The 22,543-nt window shown below is 42.4% G+C and overlaps 1 protein-coding gene across 1 annotated transcript in view; it reads right to left on the bottom strand.

The window, feature by feature from the left end:
* Positions 1–22,543, bottom strand: part of Ern1 (endoplasmic reticulum to nucleus signaling 1) — an 89,542-nt gene that overhangs the window by 19,420 nt on the left and 47,579 nt on the right. Inside the window, exons 3-10 of the mRNA XM_078041880.1 lie at positions 16,572–16,605; positions 15,328–15,400; positions 11,497–11,569; positions 9,148–9,270; positions 5,579–5,680; positions 4,258–4,519; positions 2,740–2,818; positions 1,585–1,750 (exon numbers count right to left, since the gene is read on the bottom strand). Coding sequence (XP_077898006.1) covers positions 1,585–1,750; positions 2,740–2,818; positions 4,258–4,519; positions 5,579–5,680; positions 9,148–9,270; positions 11,497–11,569; positions 15,328–15,400; positions 16,572–16,605 — 912 coding nt within the window. The remainder of the gene's footprint in view (positions 1–1,584; positions 1,751–2,739; positions 2,819–4,257; positions 4,520–5,578; positions 5,681–9,147; positions 9,271–11,496; positions 11,570–15,327; positions 15,401–16,571; positions 16,606–22,543) is intronic.

The following is a 22,543-nucleotide window of genomic DNA, read 5'->3' as shown; positions in this document are numbered from 1 at the left end:
TAAAAATGACTACCTGTGGAGTTCCTCAGAGGGTACCTCAGAATTGTGAGATCCTTATCTAACTACTTCTTTATAATTTGTTAAGTTTCCTAGTTTTCATTCTTGGACAAACCATTTTAAAGGGATCTAATTTTACAACTTAGCCATAAAGACCTTCCCCCCATGTTTTTTTTCTATTCTCCTCAATGTCACTTCTTTATCACTGGCAGGCAGTTCATGTACCCCTTAACTGGTACAGAAAACTGAAAAGCCTTGTAAGTTTAATGGCCTCTGCTCAATTAGCTATTTTTTTTTCCAACATGGGTCCACTTGGACATACATCCCAAATTACTTCTGTAAGAAAAGAGTAGAAATCTTTAATTGTCTCCTTTGCCTATTATTTGTTAAAAACAATAAGAAAAAAAAACGGATACAAAGAATCAGGAGGAAGACAAAACAGAGCTGGGCAACCTGTAAAGGGCACCTCAGGGCTCAGGCACACCAGGTTCCCCACCACAGCTCCTAGGCACACAGCTCCATCTAGACCCACTGCCTGGTAGGTCATGATGCTTCCTAGGCATCGGGTCTCCCAGCTGTCCTCATCCCTGTGCCAGAGCTCCAGCTCTCACCTCTTTCTGCAGGTGCCAAGAGGAAGAGGATGGGGAGAAGAAGCCTTGTCAGCTTCCATGGCATTCTGGCATCCCTACCAGCCTTCTGGCCTGCCCCACTGGGATTCATCCTTACCTTCGCCTGGGAGACAGCGCCATTTGGAGTGTGTCTGTGTGTGTGTGTGTGTGTGTGTGTGTGTGTGTGTGTGTGTGTGTGTGTGAGAACGGGAAGAGGGAGAGAGAGAAGGAAAAATAAGAAGAGCAGACAGGATTCAAGAAAACTCCATCTTGCTCAATTACTTAGGACACTTTCTGGGAATACAAAGCCTCTCACCTGTCAACTCCGCCTCTAACCCTATAACCTCTGGCAGGGCCTCCAGTTCAACCTCAGGACCATTAGTGATGACAGCAACAACGGAAAAATAAAAGAAAAGAGTGGGGCTCAGGGCAGACTTTGACCTTGCATGGCTTTCAATTCTCCTGGTCTTAACCTCTTCTCTCCTGGCTCCACACCCACATGAACTCCAAGCCAACTTCCCATAGAAATAGTCTCAGTTTCCTTAGTTACAAAACAGAAATAAGAGGATTCCTTATACAAGGTCACTGTGAGAAATAAGAAATAGACTTTTTTTTGTGTGTGTGTTGGGGATTGAATCCAGGGCTTTGTACATGCAAGGCAAGTCCTCTACCAACTGAGCTATATACCCAGCCCCAGAAATAGACATTTTTGTCAGGTAATCACACAAAGTTTGTTACTGTGAACCTGAATTTTGGAACACTATATAAACAATTTCTGAGAGCTCTCATGTCTTTGATAACCTGGCTATCCTGTTTAATCTCCCTGAGAGTAAAATATATTCCAAGGTCTAAAGACCACCTTGAAGTGACAGAGCACAGTGCCTTCAGCCAGGAGCATTAGAAACCAGCAAGGCCAGCTTTTGTCCACCAGGAGGCAGTGTGCCATTAGCTAAGGCTGCCTCTGGAGACCAGCTCTTACCTATCAGGAGCCAGTAATTCCTCAAGTAGTTGAGCTTGTTCTTCCCTTTGAGTCCGGGGTCAAACTTGAGGTCTGTGCTGGGTGTGATCACACATTCCCCTTTGTCCCCAATGGTGACACCATCAGTCTGGGGGCCTTCCAGCAAAGGAAGAGTGCTGCCACGAGGCTGTGGAGACACGGCATGGTGAGTCCAGGAGCCCTTGCAGGAGAGCAGGTTCCCCAGGTCCCACAGAACACCTCCCCAACCATTATCCTGAGCCTTGATAGATCTGCCATGCCTCCAGATGAGCCGTGTCTAGTGTGGGGCTCTAGTGTAGGACACTCAGAGCAAGACACAGGGGCCTTAGGACCAGGCAAGGGAAGTTGCTTTCTCAGAACAGGACTGCTCCACTGACACCCTTTCAGTTCTTAACCTGGGTTCTGAGGACCAGTTAGTGTGTTACAGGCTTCAAGAAACAATGATGAGGAGATCTAAGTGAAGGAGAATGAGTGGCTGTCTACTAGTCACAATGGATGCAACTCATAGAAACAATTCCATCTAGGTGCCCAGGTGGCTCCAGCACTGTCCTGCTCACACAAGCAGTAACCAGCTCGCTGGGAAGACAAGGTACAACCAAAGAGCCCAGATACTGGAAGGGTCAGGGTGAGCTGCTGGGATCATAATGCCTTAGACATTCAAAGAAGACTGCTCACAGCAGGCTGGTGAGGTCCACAGAGGCTTGGGGAGGTCACAAAGAATGTAAGGGATTTGAATTAGGGAAAAGGAAGAAGGAAGGGCATTTGAAGTGTGATGTCAGTCCCAATAAATGCTCAGATGAAAGATGAACAGGGAACTCCGGGCACCGAAGAGAAGCTACACTAACAGGGTGCTGCAAGTACTTGGTGGTCCTGGCTTGAAGAGAGCCTGGACACCACCTGGGAGCTTAGATTTGAACACAAGAGCAACATGGAATAACCATGCTTCCAGCTTTAGGAGGCTGCTTCTGTTGCATATCTTGCTTTCAAAATAGAATATGGAATGTGAAGAAGCTGCTCTTGAAACTTTCAGCTCTGTGTCTCATGTTCATAACCAGTAGGATGTCCTATATAATTCAAAGTCGTTCTTTGTGGAAAAGGAACAGAAGGCTGCATCTGCGAGCCCCGCAGCAGACTCACCACAACAGCGACCCCCTCATGCACCATGGAGGGAGAGGCATAGAGGCTGGTGGAGTACTTCCCAACATACAGGGTAGGCCTAGGAGAAAAGACACATGTGTTCGAGTCATTTCATGTACAGATCCCACAAAAGAGAGTTTTGGGGAAAGCAGAGTCAACCCTGAATACTGCCCACAGGAACAGCCTCATTAGTCCTGGGCATGGAGGAGAGAGTTGGGTGTGGGGCAAGAGTGCCGTCAAGGAATCGGACAGCAGGACTTCAGGTTCCAGCTTCACGTGCTGCCTTCCAAAATACAGACAAGCTGCCAAAGGGTGAGCCTCAGTTTCCTCATCTGCAAAATGCCAGGGCTGGGCTACACACTGCTCAGTGTAAAGGACCATATCTGATGACCAGTCAGCTTAGCACCCACTGTGTAAGACTCTTGAATGATCCTGATCAGCGCATTTCCATACCACTACCCCCAGTGTTACCACCATGCTGTCTTGGGGCTTTTTAAGGATTATAGAGGCTCAGTAGAGGCCTGGAGGAACAGTTAACTGCTCTCCTCCAGATGCCCAGAGCAGAGGGATTTGTAAGAGCTTCCAGTCCCCTAGCTAGGTGGTCTGTCCGTGTCTGGGGCAGTGTGGAGGGGATGGGGCCATGGCTGATGACAGTATCAGTGTACAAACAGTGGAAGCTGCACCTCTAGATGCTTCTGGCTACTACTATGTACAGCCTTTGTGGAGCCAGTAGGGTACACTAAATCACCAAGCCTCTTTCAACAAACACCTTCCATAGGAGCAGTGTCTTACAATTTAGACAACACTTTCATGTACATTATCTTCTTTATATTTCCCACAACTCTGTAAAGTGGGAAACTGAGGCTAGCCATAATTAAGTGACTTCGTGACAGGTTATTAGTAGGTTGGGATGGAAAACACAGCCTACTGAGTCTTTGATATATCATACCACTTTTTTTTTCTTCTGCTTTTTAAAATGAACTCAGCTTACAATAAAAACTTAGAAAATACATGAAGTTAAAAAAAAATAAATTTCTATCCATGCACAGTGGTGCATGTTTATAATACTAGCGACTCAGGAGGTTTAGGCAGGACGATTTAAGCCAGCCTTAGCAACTTAGTGAGATCCTGTCTCAAAATAAAAAATAAAAAGGGCTGGGATGTGGCTCAGTGGTCAAGCATCTCTGGGGTTCAAACCCTGGTACCAAAAACAAATAAATAAATAATTTAGATTTCTTCTATTTCCACAAGAGATATAGCCAAATTGTATTGTAGTTATTTCCGCAGTTTCCTTCTCATTCTCACCCCAAAATTTGACTTAACATTCAAGAGCTCTGATGCATTCAGGGGTAACCCCTGGTATTTATATTCTGGGGTTTCTAATTGAGACAGTCTTGGCTCATGATGTTCCTCAAGGCCTTGGAGACATCTGTCTTGCCCCCTAGCCTCCTCCAATGTAGGGTACACTAAATGTCAGTGTCACAGCTGCCACCCTCCGCCCTGAGTTCCCTGACTCACGTCAGTTTGCTCTTGGCCTCCGTCTCTTTGGGGAACGGGTACTTCCACTTGGTGATGCGACCCACCTCCCCAGACATGAAGGTCAGGTAGCGTAGGGTCTCCACAGCAACATTGATGTGCATCACCTTCCTCAGACCCTCCCGCTGCCAGACGTAGAAGGCCACCACTGGAGAGGCATAGTTTTGAATCCACAGGACGTCCCCAGATTCGCTGTCCACAGTCACCACGAGTCCATCACCATTGGACACAAAGTGGGACATCTCTGTAAAGATCAAACAACAAAAGTACATTCTGTCTCACTCTATCCCACAACCACATCCTCTACTCTCTTGGCAAGCTGCGGTCACTCAGAGAAAACAAGACTTCTAAAATATTCTCAGAACAATTTATGGTTTCCATGAACTTGTTCAGGTTCCCTGATATCAAGACACTGAGGGTTGCCTGCAGTCTAAACCTAAGATAGGACCATTCCCCCAAAGGCAATTTCTTCAGTCATGTTCTCTGCTATTCTGTTTAATAAGTGAGTAAATACTAAGGAGAGAGGAGACAATAGAGCTGCCTATTAATTTGAAATTTTATAGCATTGTTTGAAATCCATAGATCAAGCTACAAATCAGACTTATGAGCATCTCACTCACAAAGAAGCATTCAGAGAGAGAGAGAGAGAGATGAAAATATTCTAGGCAGAGTCATATTTTCGGATACTAAGGTTAAGATGATCAAATTGGTTTTTAGTTATCATTTGAGTTGGAGGAGTGTAGATTAGAGATATAACTAGGGGATGAGCCACAGTAGCCTTCTTGATGAGGCTGTTGATGACACATGCTGTGCCCCCAGTCCCCTGTACTGGATACTGAACCTGGGGGGTGCTTTACAACTGAGCTACAATCCAGCCCTTTTATTTTTTATTTTGAGACAGAGTCATCACTAAATTGTTGAGGTTGGCCTCAAACTTGCCATCCTCCTGCCTCAATGTTAAGAGTAGCTAGGATTACAGGCATGTGTCACTGTGCCTGGCTTATGTGCTGATGTTTAATTATAGTGTCCACGGGCTTATAAATTTCTTCTGTGACACACAGAGACTCAACAAGGTATGCCCTCCTTCCTCTTCATCTAAACTCACTACCATTCTACTTTGGTTCCCCTCAGACTTCTCACCCAGGCCCTGTCATATTGACTGGGACATTTTTACTTCAAGCCAACAGCAAGTCCAAAACCCAGTGATGAAGAGTATCTCAAAGGAAATCCTCTTTCTGGAGAAGTCATTTCCCATAGATGGACTGTGCCTGCCAACCTCATGCAGCCCATGAGGAGCACTTACTGTAGTCCATGTCGTCCTCGGGCAGTGAGGCTGCATAGTCAAAGTAGGTGGCATTCCAGCGGAGCTCACGGGTTTTGGTATCATACATGGTGATGGTATATTCTGAAGAACACAGACCAGTCCATCATCACAAAGGGATCTAGCACCTAATTAAAGTGTTGACCTTATCTAGTTACAACAAACAAATCCTCCCTAAATTACATGTTAAAAAGACCAGGTTATCCATGTGGAACAAGAAAAGCCATGTGCAGGAGAACTATAGTCCCAGACACACGAGTGAACCACCAGCATGTGTAGCAGAGACAAGTCACCCTTGCTGTGCCCTGTAACTCACAGCTCACAGAATCATAAGAAAGGTAACAGTTGTGTTTATCCACCCAGCTTTTGGGGTGATTTATTATGTAGCAATATTTATATGACATTAGAAATCATTACCTAGAAGGGGAATGATGCCACCAAAAAAACCCTAAAACATGTAACTTTGACTTGGGAGAGGTGAAGGCTGGAGGCTAATAAGAGGACTGTTAGTGGAGACTTGAAAAAGTGAAGAAACCATTTCTGGAACCTGAAAAGGGAAGACCCAGCTTATGAGTTTCCATTGATGTGACACAATTAGTGAGACTACTGTTTATAGTAACTTGGAATGCACTCAGGGATCTGGTTGAGATTTCTAGGTAAAAGGCAGAAAATGCTGAAATTTTTTTTAGCCAAGACAATGAGCTAAAGAAATCATTCAGCTTTTAATCGAGAACATAGAGAAAAGAGAGGATCCAGGACTGGCTCTCCAGCTAGAAAAGAGGCCCAATGTAAAAAAATGACCTCAATGGCCGGGGGTTGTGGCTCAGTGTTAGAGCGCTTGCCCAGCATGTGTGAGGAACTGGGTTCTCATAAAAATAAAACAAAAGAAAAGAAAAAAAATGACCTCAAGGCAAAGATTAAATCCAAAGCACTCACTAGCTGTAAAAAAAAGGGCCTCAGGTCAGGGTCAAAATCTAACTCAGAGTGAGTCTACTGAGACCCTTCCTTGAAACTTCAGGAAGATTTAAAGTAGTATCTCTCAGACCCTCTGTAAGGTAAGAAGGGGTATAAGAACCCTAAGAGTGTTGTGGTGCCGTAGCACTCTCACCTTCCAAAGTAGGGATTCAAAGGCACAACCGTTATCCAATGGTATAGACTATAACTTGACACATGAGAAACCCACAAAGTTTTTAAAGGAGTAATATCACCATGGACTATAATGATCAGAGATAGTTAAAATGAAAGAAAACCTCTGGACTCCCTACTTTCAATGAACAAAGGACAGATTGAGAAAGTTAAAAATAGCCATTTTTATGGAAAAGAAGGATTTCTTGAAAGACAGAACCAAGAGCAACTGAGAACAATATATTAATAAAACCAATCCTGAAGGGCAGAACTAGGCCCTAATCAAGGAAAATTCCCTGTCCCCCAGAGTACGGGAACCTGAAAACATGTACCTGGCTGGATTTCAGAATTACTAAGGACCAGTATCTGCTATGTGCCTCAGTTTCCTTCCATTTTTGAACGGGAATTGTTACAACAGCTATCCTATCTCAGCATTGTATGTTGGGTTGGGGGAAGGGGCAGGTGGGAGAGTAAGAGAACTTTTCTCTTTCCTTCACCTAATGAGAGGAGGCTCCTACTTTGACACAGACCCCATGATGTTGAATCTTTAGAATAATGTTGTGACTAGACTTTGGGGATCTTGGGAAGGGTGAGTAGATTCTGTAAGCAGAAGGACTGTAAACTACTGAAGCCTGAGGTAAGACTGCAGGGCAATATCTGAAGATCACCACCAACAATTCTTCCCAGGAGTATGCAAGTCACTCTTTCTATTTCTCCACCTTTGGCTCTGGACTGGCTTTGTGACTTCCTTTCACCAACAGAATGCAGTGGAAGTAAGGTTCTAGGACTTCTAAGCTCAGACCTTATAAGGCATTCCAACATCCATGTTTATCAAGTGGGAATCAAGCTGCCATGTTAAGAAGTACAGGCTATTGTGTGGAGAAAAGTCACATGGAGGTGGACCAAGGTCCCAGACACAGGTGAGCCAGAGATGACTGTCTTCACCCATCCCTTCCTGAATCCTCTACCCAGAAAGTCAGGAATAAAATGGAAACAATAGCTTTACACAGTAATGCATGTGCACCTAATGCCAGAGCATAGCCCAACTCCCTTAAATGTCCCAGTTCTACCTGGAATTCCATGATTTTTATACCTGGGTAAAGCTGAGACCACTGTAAGGTTTTACCTGATGGAAAAGGTAAGCCAACAAATCCCAAGCAGTTACAACAGTTGAAAATTAGAACGCCTGATTTTTATAGGGGGAGGGTTACAAGGCAGCAGCCTATGACCTCCCTCCTAGGACAGGTAAGGCCAGCCAGCTGCTACAGGAACCAAGATCGGTTTCATTGATTTGTAGAAATACACTGTTTTCTGAAGCATCTGAGGAAGGTTCTGTCTCTTTCTTCAAAGCTTAGGTTGCCTGAATGTTTAGACCTAAGTTTAGAGCTCAACTGTACATGAATTCATCCCAAGTTTTTAAATATTTTCATTTAATGACCTGCTTTACCTATTTTTTAAAAAAATATTATTGACATATAATAATTGTACATCTTATAAGATCGTAGGTTTTTGGTATAATATTTTTTGCTTCTAGATGTTTTTTTGAGTCTTCTTTTAGTTTTAACTTTTGTTCAATAATTTTCACGGTGATCCTGATGCATGTGAGGTATTGTACATATGAAAATGAGTAAGACGTTGCTCACTCTTTCACTTGTTTAAATATCTGAGCACCTACTGTGCATCAGGGAGTATGTCTAGTGTGGAGATAGAGCCAAAATAAAGTCTTACCCTAGGAGAACTGATATTCTAGTGAGAGGGGCAGAAGACAAGCACATAAAACTTATAAATATATAATAACAAGCATTAAGAAGGTGACGGAAAAAAAGGAAACAGAAAATGGTGTGGTGAAGTGGGTGCTATTCATGAATGTAAAGGGACAATGACAGGGGTGTGATGGCTGCTATGACAGGCCTGTCAATGGCTACATGTGTCCCCAGAATGAGAGAGCTGAGTCGAGTGTCCCTGGGCAGGATGGGAACTTTGAGGCAGGGGAAAAGACTTCACAGAGAAGGGAACTTTTGAGCAGCTGTGGAGGAAGAGAGGACATCTACCATACAGGCAACACCAGGCATGCCTGGCAGAAGGGATACCCCATTCTGAGTCGTAAAGAATAGCACTGCTATTTTGAGAACTGCAGGTAGTTCACCCCAATTGGAAAATGTTCTAATGAGGGAAATGCAACAGTGAGGGCTGAGAAGTGACAGCTGAACAGAGGGGCTATGTGGGTCATGGTGCAGCTTAGACTGCATCCTTTAGGCAATGGAGGCCACTGCAGGGTCTTAGAAATGAGATGCTAAGGTTGTTTGGAGAAGGCAGCCCTGGCCACCTTCTGGAGAACCAGGTCAGGAAGAGAGGCAGGTAGGGGAGCTTTATCATATTCTTTCTAGAAACAGGTCGATTGTACAAAATGGAGGTTCATTTCTTACCTGTCCGTCCAAGATACAAAAGAGAGGTTGATGGGCAGAGACTATCTGCAAAGGCCGATGACAAAGTCTGCTGCTTCTCACCAGTCAAGAGGTCGATGACATACCAAATGTCCTGCTTTTTACCTAAAGGTCACAGGATACTCTGTCATTTACACTTATTCTATACAGAAAAAATTATCACTGCTTAAGTAGTTGTTCTAGATATTCTACTCTATGAATGAAATTCTTATAATGTTGAAGACATTTCTATGATATTTTGAAGGTGATAAACTAAATGGTAATGTGGAGATAACTTCTTAGGCCACTGGGTCTTATAATCACTTAACAATCTGATCATCGGCATACAAATTTCTCCAAATCCAATAACTAAGTTATAGTAAAAAAAAATTCTCCTAACTTTCAAGTTAGATTTTATTGCTTGATTAATGGCCTTTAATGAAAACTCTGGCCTGTAAAGAACAATCCTTTTCCCGCAGACAAGGAGCCAAATACTAAAGAAATGTACTCAGGTGTTCATCTCCTTGATAACCATAATTCATATTTCTTAACATCCCTAGTAATTAAGCCACATGTGAAGAGGATCTATAGTTACTGTTTCTAACTATAATTAGCTAGTACCTGTGACTGGTCAGTAGTGCTAGTTGTAACCTGATGCTAATGAGGCCAAAGTTACCTCAGCTTCCCCCTGGGTCAGTAAGTTATTCCCAGGCCATAGGTCATACCCCTCGCCTTGGTCAGCTGATTAAAAGATATGAACAGGTGAACAGCACAGCCAAACACCAGTATGAGGGAAACCCAAGGCATTCGTATCTGTGCTATTCACACCAGGGCATCCTAGGAATGGTGAGGCAGTGCGTGGGCCTCTGGTTTGAAGGTCAACATATTCACAGAAGCATGACCTCAAAAGTATTCTACATCCAAGCACTTTTGGAAGCAGAACAATGAGATCTAGGAAGGTTACAGGGCATTGAATTTGCTAGAGCTACACTCAGTTCTAACATGTAGCATACATGCTGATCCCACACGTATGCAACTTGTCCACACATTTTGAACTCTCTGTTCTCAGTAGGATGTTAATATGAAAAAGATTGAAGATAGAATGAGAATGTCACCAATCAGCTGTGACCATGAATCCTTTCTTTTTTTTTTTAATTTTTCAATATTTATTGTTTAGTTTTCGGGGGACACAACATCTTTGTTTGTATGTGGTGCTTAAGGATCGAACCCGGGCCACACGCATGCCAGGCGAGCGCGCTACTGCTTGAGCCACATCCCCAGCCCCATGAATCCTTTCCCTCTGGCATGGCATATATCAAGGACAAATGCAGTCTGCATAACCCAACTACTACCTTAATGGACAGACTGGGGAACTACCATGTTCTTAAATATACTTAATAAATTCACTTAATATGGCATCACACAAAGATAATGGAAACACAATGTCCTAAGTAGACCACAAACGACACATTGCTGGGAAAGGCTGGAAGACCAGATGGGAAACGGTGACACAGATGGTCAGAAGATGGTTGGATGGGCCTGGCATGGCCCAGAGAAAAAAGCCTGTTGGTCATTTCTTCTGAATCCATACGCTGGGGATTCCTCATTTTGAAGGAAGCAAGAGCCCCAGTGTGGCCAGCAAAAACTTAAAAGCTGGCCTGCACTGAGACCCAGAAAACCATATAAAGCTCCCGAGGCAGGAACAGGCAATAAGCACTTTCAGTTCCTCAAAAAGAAAGCTGCTATATAAACACAGGCTATTATCACTACTATGATTTCAAGATAAATACAGCTCTCCTTTGTATTACAAATGCATTTTTATTGACATTTTGGCAGCAAAATGGTACAGAAAAGCAGGTGAGCTGATGCTTTAAAAGCTGTGACCCCAGAGGTATAAAGGCAGCTTATCTAGGCAAGCTGTTAAGTGCTGTTTCTACCAAATATTCTGATAGCAGGAAATAAGAAGAAAGCCCTATAATTAATAGGCAGGGCCTAGCTTTCCTTCCTTGGCTCAGACAATTGTATTCACTTTAAATTTCACACAGTTGCAGCTGGGATGTTGTAATTTTGAAATCACAGGAGTAGGCCAGACCAGCAACTAAAAGCTTGTTAAATGAGTAACCATATTTACGGTGTCGGTTTTTCTCCTGGGTGAAAGGAACCCTTTCTTAACTGGTCAGCCGATCCTGGCATGAACAGCACTTGCAGTATGACCAAGGCAAGAAAGACCTTTCCCAGAAGGATTGGCAAGGGGGTGACGACAGCAGCCCTCTCTCTCAACTGCCATTTGCCCAGATTCCAGGACTCTCTGTCAAATTGATCCAAGTTTCAGTGTTGAGAACAGGAACTTACCCATGTAGAGGATTCCATCTGAACTTCGGCATGGGGATGCCTGTACCAACTCTGGGATGGTAAAGGGAAGTTTCTTTAAAAAAAAAAAAAAAAAGTAAAGAAAAATTAAAAAGGAAAAAAAAGTTAACCAAGTCTTATGCAATTATTACAAATTTACTGGGCAGTCTGTTTCTGTTACCCAGTTCTGCTAAAGAAAAGAAGCAGATGGGAGTTTTCCCAATAGAAACCCAAGAAGAGGGGGGTACCCCGTGTTTCCATCCACTACTGAAAGGCCTTAGCCTCTGAACTCTGTAAATACTAATTCCTTCACTTGACACAGGAGGCCAGGCTTTCTGTCCAGGCACTTACCAGGAGTGACATAAGCCTTTTCTGAGAAGAGAACACAAATATGGAGAATTACACTATCTTGGTAGCTCTAAGGGTAGTGGAAAGGATTCTCCCATCTTGGAAAAGTGACCCAGAGCTGGCTAGACTAGGTAGAAGGATGATGATGCCTTTTAGAGGTGGGAGGAGGTCATGATTTTAATGCTAAAGAGAAATAACCTTGCAACCAAGCTTCAAGCTTGGAGGGAAAAAAGGCACCATTACATGGGCAACACAAGAGTTGGAGGTGGAAAAAGAAGTTTGGTATTTCATTCAGTAAATCATTCTCTACTGAAAAACAAGAAAATTGAGCTTTCTGGTTGAAAAAGGAAGTTATGGTAGGTGCCAGGAAAAGAAACCAAAAGAAATCCAAATGTTTCAACATGTTTCATCATAAAACTGACTCTTCTGCGTCTACAGCTGACATCTGACAAGTCCTTTTGGTCTATGCTCGTTTCAGTACACTTTATTTTTGGAATACTCTTGTGTTTCTGAAACCATTCTATAGATACTGCTGTTACAGAAACTCTAGGCTACAATGCTGCCACTTTTTCTCCAAGAGAAGATTTCTCTGTAGCATTGATAAACAGAACTATAAACTGAATCAATAATTTGGATATTCCTGCCATTTCAACATTCAAACTAAGCCTTAAAAAAGGCAAAATGCCATTCGGAGGCAGTAATGCCTGGGTTTTTGCCAGATGTTTCTGATAATCAGAAAGTGGTTGCCAGTCCTCTGGTTTGGAGTCCTGGGCCCTGAACTGAGCACTGCCACAGCCCTCCTACTTTTAGGCCCAGGCTGGGAAACCTATGATCTCTGGAATTACTAAGCCACAATACATAGGAAGGCACGGTGGTTGTTAAGAGCATCCTCTTCAATTAGACGTCTTTACATCCCAACTCCAGTCCTAAAAGCTTCAGACTTATTCCCTAACTTCTCTGGGCTCAGTTTCTAAAATGGGGAAAACATCTATGGGCTGCTGAGAGGCTCAACATTTTCTGACAAACAAGGTGCTTAAGAAATGCTGCCAGGTGGTGGGGCTTGGCGGCGCACACCTGTAATCCCAGTGGCTTAGGAGGTTGAGACAAGAGGATCACCAGTTCAAGGCCAACCTCAGCAACAATGAGGCACTAAGCAACTCAGTGAGACCCTGTCTCTAAATATAATACAAAATAGGGCTGAGGATGTGCCAAGATATTTTTATTTTATTTTATTTTTTACATTTTGAGATAGGTCTCACTAAGTTGCGAGGGTGCCTTCAAATCTGCAATATCCCTGCCTCAACTTCTTAGTCACTGGAATTACAGGTATGCACCACAATGCCTGGCTCAAAACCTAATTTTAAAATACCCAAATTAGTACCCATAATCCACTTACAGTTTAGACCAATGGTTCTCATCATTGGCTATGTATTAGAATCTCATAAACTTAGAATCTCTCAAACTTTCTATGAATCACATGATACACAAACAGAAAAACACAATCACACACCTCAGTAATTATTAATCACACCTCAGTGAATATTCTCATGGTATTAGCACCTGATGAAGAAAACATTTCTAGCACTCCTGAAGATCCCTCTTGTGCCCCTTTTTTAGCCATTAACTCTTGGGGCAACTATTATCCTCACTTCAAAACAACACAGAGTAGGTTTTCCTGCTTTTGAACTTTATATAAATTAATCATTTGGAATGTAGCTTTTTGGTGATGTTTTGGCTCCACATTGCATTTGTGAGATAGATCCATGTTGTGTAAGGTCACACACTGTTAATTCTCACTGTCACAGAGTTCACTGCATGACTGTCTCTGTACTTATTTATTAAACATTTATTTTGTACTTTTGACTAACTCGGATCCTTGTTGTAACAATTCTGCAAACATTGCCTTCAAGTCTTTTTTATCCTCTCCCTGTGGTAGTGGGGATCAAATCCAGTGGCACACTCCATTTTCTTTTTTTATTTTGAGACAGGGTCTTGCTAAGTTGTTGAGGCTGGCCTCAAACTTATAACCTTTCTGCCTCAGTCTCCTAAATCCCTGGGATTAAAGGTATGTGCTACCACCCCCAGCTTCCCGTTATTTACCCCTTTCTACCGTTGATGTTATTTGGCTAGTTTCCACTTTTTGTTTATTATAAATACTGTTGCTGTACATTTGGGTGGTGTCTGATGTGGTATACATTCATGCATTTCTGTTGAGTTTATATTGGGTGATGGTTACCAGGTTGTATGGACTCTATGCTGCCAAACAGTTTCCCAAACCAGTTGTGCCACCTTTTATCTCCACCAGCAGAGGATGCAGTTCTGGTTGCTCTACATCCCACCATGCATTTCCCCCCCCCCTTTTTTTTTTTAATGTTCCCATTTAATCATGCTGGTGAACAGCTGTATGCACACTGAGTAACAGCACAGCCCTGTGATTTTAATTTGAATTTCCCTAATGACCTTTTCATATATTTATTCATCATTTAAATGTCCTCTTTTCCATTTCTGTTGGGTCATCTGTCTTTTTCTAACAGTCCACAGGAGCTCCTTAAATATTCTGAGTTTGAATCCTTCAACAGTTAAATAGAACAGAAATACTCTGTTGTTTCCTTTTTTCAGGGTAAAAAGTTCTTAATTTAATCATTTTTTGCCTAGATTTATGGTTAATTTTTTTTATATTCTATTCTGTCTACTCTACGGTCGTGATGATGTTTCACTACTCTTCCTTAAAGCTTTATTATTTATTTATTTTGCATTTAGGTTTTAAATCTGTCTGGAACTGATTTTCAAGTGGACAATGTGGGGTAGGAGTCAAGCTATTTTTTTTTCTTTATGGATATCCCAGTTGACTTATACCATTCACTGAAAAGAGCCTCCTTACCCACCATACTGTATAAATACCTTTGTATAAATCAGGTACCCATGTATGTGGGTCTGTTTCTATTACTGGGAAGTTTTGTTTTGTTTTGTTTTAATCCTTATGTCTTAGATCAATGAAATTGGGACTTTCCTGGACTGAGATCTAGGCTCAGACATTTTTCAGAGTTTCCCCAGGTTATTATGATGTGAAGCAAAGGGTGACAAACACAGATCTAGATTCTCAAATGGAGACAGGGTGAATACTACAGTCTCTCTGAAGGATGGGACGGTGGTGGAGACAGTGTTTCAAACTACACCCCCTCCTCCCAAGTTGAATGTCTCTGATTGGAGCCAATCTTGTCACTGCAGAGACCCCTCTATCCTTCCAGTGTGTTGGCTAGGCCACCAGCATCTGCTGGTCTGGGTCTGTTTCTGAACTCTGGACGCTCATTAAAAACTCACTTGAAAAGATACTGTGAAAAGATACTGGTGCCAAAGCCCCACTCCAGACTGCCTGAATCAAATCCTCAGAAGTCTGTTTCAAACTCCCAGGCCTTGGCATGCAGACACAGTTAAGGGCACAGTTAAGAACCCTCCAGGGTACACAAAGAAGCTAAATATCCTCACCGTTAGGCCTTCATTATTCTTGCCCCCAAGTGTATACAGGCTGCCATCATTGGGATCTGGGAGGAAAGCAGGCCTAGAGATGAAATAAAAAGTATTAGTGATGAAGTATAGCCCAGGGCACACAACTAAATATCAAGGCCATGCAAAGTCACCATGCAGCAGGAGTGGGTGTGATGTGAGTGAGCAGAAGACAATTCCACCTATTGCTCTCTCATGTCAGCCACAAATAAATAAAACACCCTATGGTATAAGTGGAGAAAAACAACCTACAAAGAAAGGATCATTAGAAACCGTAGAAGATAAATTGTCATTTGGTCAAAGCACTCTGAATGAGGGTAGGGTAAGTGAAAAGGACCTAGCACGCCTACTTTCCAATCACCTCCTCAACTGCGCACAGAACATCAACAATTAATATTTAATAGTATGTCATGGTATATAAACAAGTAGAACAAATCTAACTTCAGTTTTGAACAAATGTTTATTTTTCAAATGGAGGTAATAAAAGCAGACTCAGAAAACCTGACGTCAGAGAACTCGACAGGGAGATGAACTGGGATCTCTGTCAGCAGCTTCCCACTAAACCAATGGGAGGTGGTCCTCCGTACAGTTAATCTGCTAAAGACTGAACTATGAGAGTCACCCAAAAATCCCTGGCTGAGTCCCTGTGCAATTTAGGACATGCCATCATCTGTACAGGGGATATCTGGATTTCCTTGTAATACATATACTCTAGAAGTAGGTCAGTCTTCTCCTCTGTATGACTTTGAAGAGGGAGAGATCCAAAATTCCTTTTTTCTTGCAGTATTGAGGTTGACCCCAGTGGTACTCTATCACTGAGCTACACTCCCCTGCCCTTTTTATTTTTTATTTTGAGATGGGGTCTGCAAAGTTGTCCAGGCTGGTCTCAAACTTACAGTCCTCCTGCCTTAGCCTCCTGAGTAGCTGGGATTATAAGAGTGTATCACCACACCCAGCAAGAGATACAGACTTTGGAAGTTTAAATTCAAATCTCAACTTAAGGTTCATCTCAGATAAACTCTTTTTAACACATTGTCCTCTTCTCCCCAAGAATCACAGCACCCTCTCCCCATCATATCATCTGTAGCATTCTATATACCTCACTAATTCTTCTTATACCTTAAACTTGTGTCTGTATGTACTCCCAGCAATTAGCCTGGTAAATGTTGATTGAATGAATAAGATAATGAATTAAAGGGAAATATAGAACAAATCAGAAAACTTACTCTTCAACGTGCGTCGGGACCTGCAGGACTGGGTCTGTGCAAAAGAACAACAAAGGCATCATCAGACTGGAAAATGTCAAGAATTCCAGAGATTTCCCAGGACCAAGTGACAAATTGTACTGATAATAGAGGTTGATATACGTGAGATAACATCTTAGAGGGCACTTTAGAAATCCTAACACACAAAGACACCAACATAAGCTCTTAGGAAGGTCCCTGAGACTAGATTGAGAACTGAGCCCAGAATGGAACTGCTGTTAAGAAACCTGAGTGTCACTCCTGGGGTAGATATAGAAGAAAGAACTAGTCATTATCCTAGTAGACAGGAGTGACAACATCACTATCTGGCACATTGAGAACTTCTAAAATCCAAATCATTACCTTGTCAGAAACCTGAAATAGTATAACTAATTAGAACAAATTTAAAAAATATATGTTAAAAAGAAAAGAAACCTGGAATAGCACTAGAAATTCCCATTATGAAATGCCAAACTTTGGGTAAAGAACTGATGCTGACTGATGGTAGACGTACACACACTTTGAAGCAGCCTGTGGCAATCCTGGATCTTTCAAGCATTGATTCCTTTGGGTCCTTTAGCTTCATTTCCTTAAAATCCAATTTTAAAAATATAAAATATAGAAAATGCTTTTTTTACAAAGGTGCTCACAATAGTATTACAAATGTCTAACTATTCTATAATATGTTTAAATTATGGAATGTCCACTTAGTGGGAAATTAAGGCTTTTAAAGGGGCTAATAAGAGTTTTAAACATGTACGAATCTTTATTCAGTTATGACACTGCATGTAGAGTATTAATGCAAGTATGGGGAAAATTTTCAAGGCACAAAGAAAAACTAGATGGAAAGACCAAAATGCTAATTGAAAGTTATCTCTGTGGACTATAACCAACCTTTTCTATATTTCTCAAATTTTCTACAAAAGCAAGCATTACTTTTTAAGTTGGGGAAAAGGGTTTTGTTTTTCCTCTAAATCAATTTCATATTTACAACAGTTAAAAATGGAAATGTCTCCCTATATTCTCCTGGCACACATCAAGAGGTGGTTCCTGACAGTCTGGAATGGATGGTGGTAGAGGTGAGAGGGCATGAACTTGAACACATCTGAAATCCTCAGGCAAGAGACTGGAGGAGTTATTGCCAACATTCAAAACCCTATGGCTACAGCTGTGCCGTACACAACTTCAGAGAACATTCTAATAGGATTTTGTATGTAGATTCCCAGACCCAGGAGGCTCTGCTTTATGGTCTCAGACAGCTGTCTAATCCCCCTGCCAATTGGGATTCTCGATGACGGAAGCTTTATCAAGCTTCATCACATGTTGACTTTGCTTTAAAAGCCTAGCTCCTACACAAAGACATACGGTGCTCACTACAACAGAAGTACATTCACCAGATGTGGTCTGTGGGCAGCAAACAAACAATTCACTAAACCAAAAACACTTTAGGAAACAGGATGAACTTTCAGTCAGTAAGCATATGTTTATCTTTCCTATTAATCACCTCTCGGTACACTCTCACAAACAGACTGATGCAAGAGACAGGAAATAAAGGTGCACGGCACTCACTGACTGAAACAAAATAGTCAAGGTGCAATTAGGACCCAGGTACTTCAATGTGGCCCTGAAGTTTTGCAAGCCAGGAAAAGCAAGACTGTCTGTCATATTCCAAAGAAAGCTGGCGGTTAAAAAAGGCATCTTTTATGGTCATTTCAGTCATTTAATGCTATCACAGATAAACAAAGATAAAAAGGACACTGTCAACATCTAGCAATCACCAGAAACAAAACACGGAGAGTGACATGATGGGAATACTTGCTTATAAGTTGATCTTTGTGTACAATGTTTGCTTAGTCTTATCAACTTGTCTTTAGATACAGATTTTCCTGGTTTTCTCTAGCTTCCCCATGGGTCACTTGATCCTGAGGCCCCAGGCCCTAAGATGTGTCCCATACTGTAAGACACAGGACACCAGTGGAAAAAAGGAAGGATTCCCACATTGGGATGTCAGAACCATGCTTGTTTCTAGTCTAGGAGGAGATAAAGTCCAGAAGGAGGAGCTTAAGGTCACCTTAGCATTCCCCATCTGCTCAGTGAAAATGGGTACCCAGATAATAAGCTCTGTAAATGTGTGGACCCGGTAAAAACCCAACAACTAAGGCCGCTCTGACAGGGGCCAGCAAGCTGAGGTGTGGCTTCAGAGGTACAACAAAGAATCTTCTATAGATAATTTTCTTCTTAAAGAATCATTTGGATCCAAGATTTGCTTGAAAATATTATAAAAAATAAATGTATGTGGGGACAGATAAAAAGTGGGAGACTGGTGATAACTGTTAAAGATGGAACATGAGAGCTTTGGGGAGGCATTTTACTATTCTCTGTACATATGCTCAAAATTTTTCATCTAAAAATGGTTAAAGACACTTTGGGAAGCCAGCAAAATAAAAACAAAATGCATTATCTGAAAGTGTACAATGAAACACCAACAGGAAAATATGGTGGTTTTGACCTGTTAATGAGAACTGGTATCAGGCAAGATTCTTGCTTTAAGATTTCAACCATGGGAAAAGACACATTGAGCAAACTGTAAGGCTGTACACAAACACCACTGCAAAATAAGCCACTCTATCTATATGGAGCCTGATAAGGGTCAACGCCAACCTCAACAAGTTGTTTTACTTTCAGGAAAAAGAAGGGGGGAGGGGTTTCCTTCACAAATGTAAAAGTGAATGTTATTCAAGTTAAAAATGAGGTTACAGGGAAAACAATTGCAATCGTTGTAATCAACGTTTGGTCTCTGGATCAACTCAGGAGAGCAGCCCGCTCACTGCTGCCCTGGGAGGAGCAGCCGCCGGACCCGACGGTGCTTCCCTAGTGTGGCCTTTCCACACACAGGAACCAGCGTCCTGGCTGCTACTGGGTTGTGCTAATCTAACCATCCTTGCTATTTGAGACTGAAATGACAAAATAGATGTTTATATCATTCCTTTGTCCAAATTCCTAAACACTTCTATCTCCATAAGAAGTTTTGTTCCTATTTCCTGCTTTAAATCTGGAAGGGCATTTCCATGTTCTCACCCCTGCCTTTCTTTTCTCTCTCAGGAAGCATATCCACTTCTCTAATCTTAAGAGGTGGATTCTAGGTCCCCACCATGAGTTCTTCCTTCTAGATCAATTAACTAGACATTTCACTATTTCCTACCAGCACCTCAACCTCCACCATCAAGGTCACTCCCCACAGAATGGCTTCTGCTCTTGATTACCTTATTGAGTTAAGGGATCAACCATTCACCTAGAGGATAGCCAAGACTCAAATACACTGCTGACACCTATTTCTCCCCAACACATGCCACTGACTGCCAAACCCTGTAGTCTATTTCTACAAGGACTTTCACCCTGCTTCCTACTTCCAGTGTCCCTTGAACATCACAGAACCCCCTGTGTTCCAAGTCCTCCCTTTTCTCCTCATCTGTGGTCTTAGGAATCAGACAAATGTAGGCTTAAATCATAGCTCTGCTACTGACCATCTGAGTGACTTTGGCAAAGCTTAATCTCTCTTAACCTCAATTTCCTCATCGTAAAGGGGGGAAAAAACAGATGACACCAACTTCATGTGGCATCTCTGTGGATTAAATGAGGATTAAATATTTGTTAAGAATTTCAGTCAGTGCCTTGACACAGAAAAGAGTAACCCTTTTAAAAACAAATCAGATTATGCTTCTGGTTATTCAAAATCCTTTGTTAGCTCCTGATCTCCCTCAGTCAAGTCACACAGCAGCCCATAAATCCCATGCAATCTTCCTCTCACCTTTTACCATCCTCCTATTGCCCCCAGCCATGTGGGCCTCCTTGCATTCCTTGAATTCTGCCAGCATGCCCCGGTTTCAGGGCCTTTGCATTGGCTGTTCCTGTCTGCCTAGGTCTTTGACCAAATGTCATTATCTCACAGAGGTCTCCCACCACCACTGCTTATTCCCCTGGGATATCCCATCCCTCTTCGCTGCTTAATATTTTTCCATGACACTCAGCACCTCTGAAGATCTTTACATTTTGTTGCCAACTTGTTTAATGTCCAACTCTATCACTGCAAGCTCCTAGAGAGCTGGTTTATCTCCTGTTGTCTGCTGTTCTTAGCATCTAAAACAGTGCCTGGCACACAGAAGATGTTTAATGCACTGCTGAATGGAGCAACTGTTAGTTTCCTTTCTCCTTCCTGTTTAGCCTCATATCCATCTTTGATCACTTCTAATCATCCAGCAGACATACAATCAACCCTCGACCCAGGATCTACATAGAAAGCCTCTTTCCTCCATCCAGGTTCTGAGCACTGTTGAAGAAAATACTGCAATCATACACATATCTCATACACATATGGCCAGTTGGGTCTCAGGCCATTTTAGCTCTATCTATCTAATTTCTGGTTGACCTCGGTTCCCATCCCTCCTAGCTGCTATTTCAAACCCTGCCTCCCCACAGAATGGCTTCTGCTCTTGATTACCTTATTGAGTTAAGGAATCAACCATTCACCTCAAGGCCCTTTCTTACCACAGATGAATCTGCCTTCGGTGCCACAGGGGGACTGCATGAGCTTACTGAGACTGCCAACCCTTTACCTTCTCAGTTTGCCCGCTCCACCCTTCCCTTCCAGTCTTTGGTAAAGGGACAGGCTTTAACCCTCAAGCCCAGATACTCACACTTCCATCTGGGCCCCAGGCAGTCCTCTGTCTGTAATCTCCAGCTCCTCCTTTCTGCTGGCTACCTCACTGCCCCTTCTGCCTATAAAACCTCTAATTCCCCCTCTCCTCTGTACATGATTCCCCTTCTTTCCTAAATGCATCCATTTTAAGTACACGGGTTGAATAATCTTGAAAGCATATCCACTCCTGTCACTGTCATCACTGTCAAGATACAGAAGGTTTCCAACACCCCAAACATTTTCTCATACCCTTTTGGTTTCAATACTTCAATCCTTACCCCAGACAACCACTGATAGATTCTTTTTGTTTGTTCTATCCGCATGGAGACCATACAGTTGGTATTGTAGCTGGCTTCTTTCTCTCTGTATAACATTACTGGAATTCATCCCTGTTGTATATATCACTCTTTTTTATTGCTGAATAGTATTTCACCCTAAGAATATGCCACTATTTGTATTTGGGTTGTCTTAGTTGCTTTGTTGTTGTTGGTTTTGCTATTGTGAATCAAACCACTATTAACATTTGTGTGCAAGTCTTTATTTGAGCCTGTTTTCATTTCTCCTGGGAAAATATCTAAGAAGTAGAATGGCTGAGTCATATTGTTTGCATTTGACTTGATAAGCAACTGCCAAACAGTCGTCCAAAGTGGTCCTACCATCCACATCTCTCGGTGTCTGCGAGCCTGCCTTTCAGATCCACACTCCATCTGCTGCTAAGAGGGTTTGACAAGGCAAATCTGTGCATGCCTCTCCCTTCCACAGAAGCCTATAATGACTTCTCTCTGCTTACTGAATGCCTTCTCTCTCGGTGGCTCAAGTCAGAGGTTCCCCAAACTTTCTCGTTCACAGTACCTTTCGTGTCTCTGTAATTTTTTCCCAGTGCCACAGGCCAAAAGAAACACCCAACAGTTTCATTTATTCAACAGTTAGGTCCAAACAACTTAGTAAGTACTTAGGGTCTAGTAACTGAAAAGTCTTTCGGGGGGTGGGGGGACCACAAAAATGGAAAGAAAAAGCTTTATTTCATTCTTAACCACAACTACTTACCAATGGGATGTGCATACCTACTGGTACCTGGACTGCACCACTTCCAAATTTTGTAAAGGACTGGACACTGCACCCTTGTTAACATTCCACATGTATTTCCATGTGGTATTTGAATTTTGGCACATGCCAAAATTTGGCAAGTACCAAAAACTCACTTTTGCAAAGATACAAAACATCACTGAAAGGAATACAGCACAATCTAATGTTAAAA

This window comes from Ictidomys tridecemlineatus, chromosome 3, assembly GCF_052094955.1.
Source record: "Ictidomys tridecemlineatus isolate mIctTri1 chromosome 3, mIctTri1.hap1, whole genome shotgun sequence".
NCBI lineage: Eukaryota > Metazoa > Chordata > Mammalia > Rodentia > Sciuridae > Ictidomys > Ictidomys tridecemlineatus.
Note: the sequence above shows the minus strand (reverse complement) of the source record. Positions and strands in the feature narration are given on the sequence as shown.